This window comes from Acanthamoeba castellanii (genome assembly GCF_000313135.1).
Source record: "Acanthamoeba castellanii str. Neff unplaced genomic scaffold scf7180000084757, whole genome shotgun sequence".
NCBI lineage: Eukaryota > Discosea > Longamoebia > Acanthamoebidae > Acanthamoeba > Acanthamoeba castellanii.
Genome location: NW_004457453.1, coordinates 299,235 through 308,369, shown reverse-complemented (window position 1 = coordinate 308,369; position 9,135 = coordinate 299,235). Strand labels below are relative to the sequence as shown.

Below are 9,135 nucleotides of genomic sequence, written 5' to 3'. Positions count from 1 at the left end.
ACGACGCGCAGGTCGTCGAGCATGTTCGTCACAAAGCGTGGCGGTACGGTGACGCAAGACATGGCCGTTGGCTGGCGGCATTGAGGGCACAACCGGTGCTCAGCAGACGAGGAGGAGCGTTGGAGCCAGGTGGCGAGGCACCCACGGCAAAACATCTGGCGGCATTGGGGCTCGACCACGGGGTCCACCAACGGGTCCTGGCAGATGGAGCACACCAACTCGCGGTTGTGCTCCTCATTTTCGTACACAAATCCCTGCAGAACAATAAATAATCAATTAGCAAAAGGCATAAAGAGTGAGGACTGTACATGTACTCGTAGTGCTGGCGAGGTAGTGGACAAAGGCACAGCTCTTGACATCTTCGCAGCACTTGAAAGGCAAGTCGGCGGGAGGATCTGACAACAGCAGGGGAGGTGCCCCTCACCTTGCCTTTTTGGCCATTGACGTGTAACACCTCTAGGGTGCCGAAATTTCCATTACGCCAAAAGCACTTTTTTCCGCGTGCTCCAAGCCACATCTTGCCAGTGTACACGAGAACGAGGGTTGGTGGCGGCCCAGGTGAGCCCAAAGTCGGGCAATTTTGCTCCCAAGGTTCTGGTCCGATTGAGTTCCACCTCCCCAGCGGCGTGGCGGTGGACCCAAGTTCCGGCAACATCGTCGTGGCTGACACCGACAACCATCAGATCCAGGTGTGGTAACTAAAGCTGCAAAAAGAAAAGACCTATTTTATGTGTTCGCCAGTCTCAATCTCAAAGGCTGCGCACGCGGATGCGTGTGATGTTGACAAAGTTGGCCAGGCCATCCCCTCCGCCCAACAGGCGGCCGTTGTTTGTGTACGACACACAAACACACACATATATGAAACGGCACACACAAGCGCAGCAAGGTGAGCGTTTCCCCCACACAGTCGCAAGTGACTCTTACCGAAGCAGGCGATCGTGGTACCTGCGGCAGGGACCGAAAAAGACGACGCGACTGGGGCCGTGGACCGGCGGCGACCACTTCGGCATTCAGCTTCGGCAGCGCCACGACTGCTGGTGGGACCTCCCCTACGGCTACCACTCCAGGAGCGCCGGGCTTCGGCGTCGGCTTCGGTTTCGGTTTCGGCTTCGGCGGAGCCGGTCGGACTGTTTCTTGGACGAAAGAGTATTGTTGGCATTCTTAGCGTTGCTTCGGCTCCACAGCCAAGTCAGAGTCAACCTGTGGAAGGTAAGGAAGTTCACGTACAGTCTGCGATCGTCGGCTGATCGCTCCCTCTTTTGCCGCTCCTCCCCCTGCTTCTTGAGCGCGTCGATTTCGGCCTGCTGCTGCTTCGGCATGGTCCGATGCTCCTTGATTGAGCGCGGGAGCTGTGGCATCGCGTGCCGGGGTGTTGCGGCGCTCGATGATGGTGCGGAGGACCTCCACAACGCACTTGTCCTCGTGTTCCTGCATGGCGCGACGCGTGCACGCAATCTCGCAAACGAAGCGCGGCACGCCATCACCTTGGCGGCGCACTCGACAGTCTGGTGGTTCTCTTGGTTGACCGGCGCCACTCGACTGCAACCGAAACCACACGCTGCACCCCAACAATGCCATTAGCCAATGAACGAAAAAGAACGAAAAGCGAAGAACGAAGAAGAACGAAGAAGAGCGAAGAGGGTGTACGAATGGGGCAGGAGGCTACGTGTTCGTGCAATGACTTGCGCGCGCATGAACCACCGCACGAGGGGCACACAACGCGCAGGTCGTCGAGCGGCATTGAGGGCACAACCGGTGCACAGACGAGGGGGCCTTGTAGCCAGGTGGCGAGGCACGCACGACAGAACATCTGGCGGCATTGGGGCTCGACCACGGGGTCCACCAACGGGTCCTGACAGATGGAGCACACCAACTCGCGGTTGTCAATGATCAACAAAATAAGGAAATAATGAAACCAGTTGAACACCAGGCAGTGCGTAGCCCCCAAGCTTATGCTTAGGGAGGGGGAGTACAAGTACTTGTTGTACTGGCAAGGTGGCAGACAAAGCTCTTGACACCTTCACACAGGAAAGGAGCATCTGTCGGAGCCAGACAGGCATGGTGCCCCATCACGATGGCCCACCTCCTGTTTGGCCTGCTTTCAAACGGCAAACTGCTGAATACACAATTTCAATTGTTATGGCGTGATCGACTTCTTTAGAAGGACCAATACCCCGCCGCAACCGGCGTCATGGTAGGCCACACACCCAGTACGAATTTGGGTCTTGTGATTGGTGCGTATAGCAATGCGACGGCGGGAAGGCAGGGGAGCGGATCACTAGTGTGCATGCCATCAAGGTCGTCTGCATTGAGATCAGCTGGCCAATGTATGACTTTGACTTCAATTCTCGGTCGTGGTTGTCATGGTCATTGTGGTTGTTGTGGTTCTCCATGAAATGCACAAACAGTCCAAGGACAATCATGAGGATCAACAAGTCAGGGGCAACAGATTTCTTCTTGTTCAAGTAGTATGTGCTCACTGCAGTCATTTCAACTGTGCCATGACCTTGGCCACATCTACATTTGAATGTGAGCATTTATTAATTAACACCTTTCTTGCAGTACCACACTGTTGCCCAACGCCATGCTTGTTGAACGTGGAAGTTGCACAGGATGAATTCCCAGCCAATTGACCACACAGCTTGCCAAGATGTGCACACACAACTTTGAGGAATCAAACCAACACCTCTGATTGCATGACATCAGCCATGTGTGCCCCTTGTCATCATTTGCAACCAACATAGAGAGGCAGGCCATGCTTTGTTCCCTTGTGCAGGCCATTGAGGCCAATGATGTGGTGGCCCCAAATGATCACTTGCAAATTCAGCATTGAATTCATCAACCTTCTCCTTGTTCTTGCAGGGGTAGAGCACACAGACTCACATGTCATCCCTCTCCAGCATGTTGCTGACTTGAACATGGGTCAGGGCAACTGCTGTGCTCACCATTCCTGTTCAGTTGGCACATTGGTGCAGGCATCAGACCTCCTTGGCTGCTGTTGTCACCTGGTCACTGCCATCACAGTCCAGAATCTCTTGCCTCACATGGCACACCACCCACATTTGCACAACATCTGGCCAAAACAGCTCACTGTGGGAGCCCTTGTGCCACACAGGGGGACATGCTGCAGGTCATACATGTCTGTCACTCAGTGCAAAGCCTTGGAGCAGCTCACCTCCTTGCTGCTCTTGGGGTCAGTTGGCCTCTCACAGTTCAACTTGCCACTGCAGTTGCTGATTTCACTAATGACCATGACGCAGCCAGAATAAACGGCCAGGTTCCTTAAAATCCCAGTTCTTGGCACCTTTTTCTCGCCACCCCTTTTGGCTCTATGCTGTTGTTGGGTTTTTTCCGACCACGCCTTCTTGGTTTTGCCGAACGATGCCGAACTTTCATTTTCATTCCGATTTTTAACTTGTCCAACTCCGACCTTTCAGTGTTCGCAAAAGAAAGAAGGCCAGTCGTCGGTGTCCCACCATGCGCGAGACTCTTGTTTTGCTTTTGTGCTGCGCTCTCCTCGGCACGGTCTTCGTGCAACACCCCGCAGCAACGTATTCCCCTCCCATTTTTTATTATTTCTTTTTTATATTTATATTTATTTTTACCCGGACAACAGTGAGGCGGCGGCGGCAAAGGGCGGCCGGGTACTGTCGGAGTGGTGCGAGGTGTGCTCGGAGGTGGTGGGCGCACTCGACGCCCTTCTCGACTCCGAGCCCTCGCAGGAGGTCGTCAACAGCACCCTCAACCTGGTCTGCCGCCTCGTGTTCGCCACCAACCCGACCTCTCTCGCCACCGTACCTCCTCCTCTTCCTCTCTTTCATTCTTTTCCCCCACCGCTCTTCGTTCTTTCTCACTCACTCCGTGTACGGTTTTGTGCGTGCGTGTGTCGTGTGTCGTGTGTGTCGTGTGTGTCGTGTGCGGTGCGGACAGTGCGAAAAGTTCGTGGCTGAGTACAGGGACGTGGTGCTGTTCAACTTCGAGGAGGAGGTCGACGCGGGGCGCGTGTGCAGTGGACTGGACATGTGCATCACCGACCCCACCGCCCCGCGCTTCCCGCACTCGGCCTTCACCACCGGCCCCTCGCGCGTCGCCGTCTCCTGGTTCACCTACGGTACCACGCCCCCCCCTCATCATCATCGTCGTCGTCACCATCATCATCATCACGTCTGATATGTCTGACGCTGCGCACCCGCCAGAGCCGACGAACAGCTCTCTTGCGACGTGGTCGGCCACCCCCAACGGACCCTCGCTGGGCGTGGTGCAGGGCTACTCCAAGTCCTATCTACCCGCGTTCGCCACCCCTCCACCTCACCGCGTGCCCATTCTCACCGACACGACACGACACGACCAACGACCAACGACACGACACAGCGGAGGGTATATGCACCATGCGGTGATTACGGGACTGAAGCCGCGGACGGAGTACTACTATCGGGTGGGCGACAAGGAGACGGGCCTGAGCGAGGCCTTCTCGTTCATGACGGCCCCGGCGCAGTCGGTGCCCTTCACGGTGGCCATCTACGGCGACATGGGCGTACACAACAGCCGCGACACCGTCGCTCGCGTGCAGAGCCTCGTCCAGTCGCGCGCCATCGACTGGATCTTCCACATCGGCGACATCAGGTAACCACAACACACACACGACACACACGACACACACGACACACACACGACACACACACACCGCACATGTGCACACGCACGCATCACCGCACGCACACGCGAGGAATGGAGTAATCACCACCGCACAGTTATGCAGATGACTACCCGGCCAACATCTACGAGTATGTGTGGAATGAATGGTTCCGCGTGATGCAGCCCATCACCAGCCGCGTCCCCTACATGGTGTGCCCAGGTATGTTTTTTTACTCCTCTTTCCATGAATCTATATATCTATACTTTATCTACCTATACATCAATATTATATGTTAATATTAATTTCTGTCTGCAGGCAATCATGAGGCGTCGTGCGATCATCAGGGGTGCGAGTGGTACTCCAAGAACTTCACGGCCTACAACTTCAAGTTCCGGATGCCGGGCCTCGAGGAGAACGGGTCCAATTCCAACATGTGGTACAGCCTGGACTACTCCTACGCCCACTTCGTCTCCTTCTCCGCCGAAACCGACTACCCCAACGCGTACACACATCTGAATTCCCTTCTGCAAACAGTTTCGTCCACTGACGCACTCACGTCTCCTTGGAATGCAACGCATGTGACACGTCACGACACGTCGTGTCACGACACACATACACGACACACACGACACACGGTACTGGGAAAACGGCCAGACCTTACTCGGCGCAGTTCGGTGATCAGGTGAAGTGGTTCGAGGCTGACTTGCGCGCAGCGCACGCCCGACGAAGCCCGGAGCGTCCCTGGATCATCGGTACACGTCGTCACCCTTCCAACCCAAAAGTGTGTGCGTGTGCGTGTGTGCCTCACTTTTGCGGGCGTGGTCAGTGGTGGGCCACCGCCCGATCTACACCTCCAACGCCCAGACGCAAGGCGCGCCCAGCGGCTACGCCATCAACCTCCAGAAGGTGCGTTCTGCGCAACACACGACTCACACGACACACACGACACACACGACACGCACGACACAAGCGCGTGTGTCGAGTGAACCGGCTGACATGATGATCATATATGTGGCCAGACGTTCGAGGAGCTGCTGCACAAGTACGAGGTGGACCTCTACATCACGGGCCACGAGCACAGCTACGAGCGCGTGTGGCCCACCCTCCGCAACCAGGTGGTCCAGCGCAACTACTCCCGGCCGGCCGCCACGGCCTACCTCATCACCGGCGCCGCTGGCGTACGCCCCCCGCCCCCTCCCCTCCGCCTCACTCGGCTAATCTCTCGGCTTCCACTCACTCGTGTGCGTGTGCGGTGGTGCGTGTGCGTGTGCGGTGGTGCAGTGCACGGAAGGGTTGACGCCGTGGAAGGAGGAGTTCGTGCCCGAGTGGAGCGCCTTCCGCACCAACACGGTGTGGGGCTTCTCCACGCTGGCCGTCTCCGCCGACCGCCTCGAGTGGCGCTATCTCAACAGCGCGGACGGATCCCTCGTCGACTCCTTCGTCCTCACACGTGGCGCCTGAAGGGGGTGCGATTTTCTTCTTCTTCTTCTTCTTCGAAGCAGAAACAATCACACCATTCGTAATTACGAGAAAAGAGTGTTTATTGGATCCGTGGGTTAGGAGGACTTAGTAGCAACGGCGGCGTCGGCCATAGCCCGGACGGAAGCTGGGACCACGGAAGCGTCTCCCTCCTGCTCCAGAGCAGAAAAACACGAATCAGCTCATGAGCGAGAAAAGTTTTCTCCACAAACAGAGCGGCGGTGGAGGTGGAGGTGGGAAGCTCAAGAGGATCTCACGTACCGTAGCCACGTCGAGGGGCTGCGTGGTGGTGATGGTGGTGGTGGTGACGGCTGAAGATACCTCCCATATTCACTAGGATAAGCTAAGCGAGTGGTGCGTGAGTGTTTGGTAGTGTGTTGAGTTGTTGTGGTAGAGGTGATGGACAGCGAGAGGGAAAACACATCTTTTTAAAAGGCCCATGAACCTAGGTGACACCAGCTTCGGCTGGTTTGCCTCTAGTTTGCCAGGAGCTCTAGGCAGGACGCCCAGCAGACCGCTGGCAGGAGTGTGAGCTCTCTGCCATGGCAGCTCCCATTACCGGCCGCTGCCTTGCCAGAACAGAACGCGGCCGAGAGTTATTTGTTTCCTTGAAGCTCATGAGCTAACTGCCAATGGCGGAGCTGCAATATTAAAACACGTGGTCTCCGCCTGAGTAACAAAATGTCTGGGACCTTAGGCCAAGTGTTGAAGAATGGTGGGCTCACTGTTTGCTCCTTGTGTCGAACTTGGTGTGTACAACATGTATGCCTGTGGGGGGGGGCACTCATCAGTGGAAGCGAGACATGGAGTTCTTCTTGTAGCGCGTCTTGGGGTCGATGGTGTGGAGGCCAAAGTTGGAGACCAGGTCGTCGGGGCTGCTGTTCATCATGATCTTGAACGAGTCCTGCCACTGCGTCTCCAGCTGCTTCAGCTGCGCGCAGCTCACCTGCTTCGCTCCATTCCCGTACATGCCTGCACGCGACACAACAAACGCGCGATTAGAATAAGGGAGCTGCTGGGAGAGGTAGTGGTTGTAGTGGTCGTGGTAGTGGTACCTTTGACCATCCACGTGGTGTCCAGGGCCGAGAGGATGGCCCGGTTGGCACCGGTGCCCAGGGGCCAGAAGGGCTCGATCAGGGCATCGCCCACCAGCGCCACGAGCAGCTTGTTCCCCTCCTGTGGCCCACATTTGTATTGTTAGACATATTTTCTATATGTGTATATAAACAAATATGGTGGAATAAACCACTATATTGAATGATCGCGATTTAGATGGATATTGAGAGAAATAGATAAATTGAGAAGCGGAAGGGCAGAGAGGGACGCACCTGGTCGCCGACGATCTTGAAGGGGGTGATGGACTGCTGCTTCTTGGAGAAGTCGAAGATGGCCACGTCCTCGGCTCCCGCGTGGTTGGGCGCAAACGGACACGTGCTCGGCAGACCTGTGCCGCACCGAAAAGAGATTGATCAGCGCTCCGTCCAGTTGTGCGTGCATGCGTGTGTGTCGTGTGTGGTACCGGTGTGATCGGCGACTTCGGTGACAAAGCTTCGCAACTTCTGGACGTCGAGGTTGTCTCGCGAGAGCAGCAACGAGGCGTCGGTCTGCATCTCCCTCAGCACCTTCTTGTCGAGCAGGCTGCGATGGGATCACACTAATAAGTCAACCTCGTACGGCGGTGTGTGTGTCGTGCGGTTGCATGTGTTGGTGCGATGAAGACGAAAGGGTGTCGTACCTCTTGATCATGGCGGTCATCACGAAGTAGTGCGTCTCGCCTCGGTAGTAGACCAGGTTCTCGAGGTCGATGCCGTACTTAGTGTTGAGATCGTTGAAGAACTGCTGGTTGTAGACTCGCAGAATACCAAACTCCTTGATCTGGTTCTCCGCCGACGTGTGCGTATTCACAAAGTTGGCCGTGATGCCAATCGCCCTGCTCCCCTATTTAACGCCACAACACACACACACACACACACACACACACACACCACACACACACACAGTACGGTGTGGGTGATTGGGCAACGCGATTGCTTGGGGTGTGTGTGGGGCGCACCTGCAGGACTTTTCGTTCAAATTCAAAGTCCTTGGCCACGAGCGAGTTCTCGCCGTCGGCGCCGACGATGATGTTGGCGGCCAGGTCGTCGTCGCGGTAGTCCACAAAGTCGGGCTTGCCCTGCGCGGCCACGACCACCTGCCACAGGCCCGACTGCGGCTTGGCCCTGTGCCGGGAGTCGTCCGTCTTGACGTAGCCCACGCCGGGCAGGAATTTGACGCCGAGAAGAAGCGCCACCTTCAACAGCAAAATCTGAAGCGACCGAATGGCGATGTGGCTGATGTTTGTGGGGGGAAAAAATACGTGTAAACATGAGTTACATGAGGAGTGTTATATACCATGTATCATCCATTTAGCACGCAACACGACGACGACGAACGTGTAACGTACTTGATGCCACCGGTGCAAAATTGGGGGTAGAAGTACTTGGCGCCGATGTTCTTGAGGTCGCGAATGGAGGAATGCCTGAGAAAGCAAAGAGAGGGTGAGGTGACATGAAGATTGCACGAAGGAGGAGGACTTGACGTACCATATGTGCAAAAGGTTGTTTCGGGAGTAGTCCAATCGCTTCTCGAGCACGGTGGCGCGCACGCCCAGGAACGCGAATTCGATGGCCGTGCGCAGACCACCGGGTCCGCTGCCCACGATGACCGCACGCGGCGGGCTGGCCTTGAACCCGGTCTGGTACTCCACCTGTGCACACACGCCCCAACCGTCACACATCAGAAATGAAGATTAAATAAATCCTTATTTTATAAAATAATAAAGAATAAAATAAGAGAAAATGTGGTTTAAAAGGTGGGTGGGGTTGCCTGAGCCATGCGGAGCTCGAGCAGCTTCCAGAAGGTCTCGGCGTTCTTGTTGACCACCTTGGTCTTGATGATGTTGAACACCTCGACGCCCTGCAGATCGGCGTCGACACCGCAGGCCTTCTTGAGTGCCTCGAAGGAGCGCACCACGTCGAGCA

The 9,135-nt window shown here is 56.0% G+C and overlaps 3 protein-coding genes across 3 annotated transcripts in view; 1 reads left to right on the top strand and 2 right to left on the bottom strand.

The window, feature by feature from the left end:
* Nucleotides 1-1,055: 1,055 nt before the first annotated feature.
* Nucleotides 1,056-1,319, bottom strand: ACA1_209540 (uncharacterized protein; the record flags this gene model as incomplete). Its single annotated transcript, XM_004339968.1, has 2 exons — nt 1,056-1,200; nt 1,228-1,319. The coding sequence occupies 2 exons, from the start codon at nt 1,317-1,319 to the stop codon at nt 1,056-1,058; spliced, it is 237 nt and encodes a 78-aa protein (XP_004340016.1).
* Nucleotides 1,320-3,477: 2,158 nt separating this feature from the next.
* Nucleotides 3,478-6,097, top strand: ACA1_209530 (Ser/Thr phosphatase family superfamily protein; the record flags this gene model as incomplete). The annotated part of the gene is made up of 11 exons (XM_004339967.1): nt 3,478-3,551; nt 3,617-3,794; nt 3,931-4,111; nt 4,197-4,290; nt 4,372-4,623; nt 4,752-4,845; nt 4,981-5,138; nt 5,291-5,388; nt 5,463-5,542; nt 5,656-5,814; nt 5,918-6,097. The coding sequence occupies 11 exons, from the start codon at nt 3,478-3,480 to the stop codon at nt 6,095-6,097; spliced, it is 1,548 nt and encodes a 515-aa protein (XP_004340015.1).
* Nucleotides 6,098-6,902: 805 nt separating this feature from the next.
* Nucleotides 6,903-9,135, bottom strand: part of ACA1_209420 (uncharacterized protein) — a gene marked incomplete at both ends in the record, with an annotated part of 3,246 nt that continues 1,013 nt past the window's right edge. Inside the window, 9 exons of the mRNA XM_004339966.1 lie at nt 6,903-7,087; nt 7,171-7,291; nt 7,444-7,559; nt 7,635-7,753; nt 7,851-8,053; nt 8,169-8,445; nt 8,559-8,633; nt 8,698-8,861; nt 9,038-9,109. Coding sequence (XP_004340014.1) covers nt 6,903-7,087; nt 7,171-7,291; nt 7,444-7,559; nt 7,635-7,753; nt 7,851-8,053; nt 8,169-8,445; nt 8,559-8,633; nt 8,698-8,861; nt 9,038-9,109 — 1,332 coding nt within the window. The remainder of the gene's footprint in view (nt 7,088-7,170; nt 7,292-7,443; nt 7,560-7,634; nt 7,754-7,850; nt 8,054-8,168; nt 8,446-8,558; nt 8,634-8,697; nt 8,862-9,037; nt 9,110-9,135) is intronic.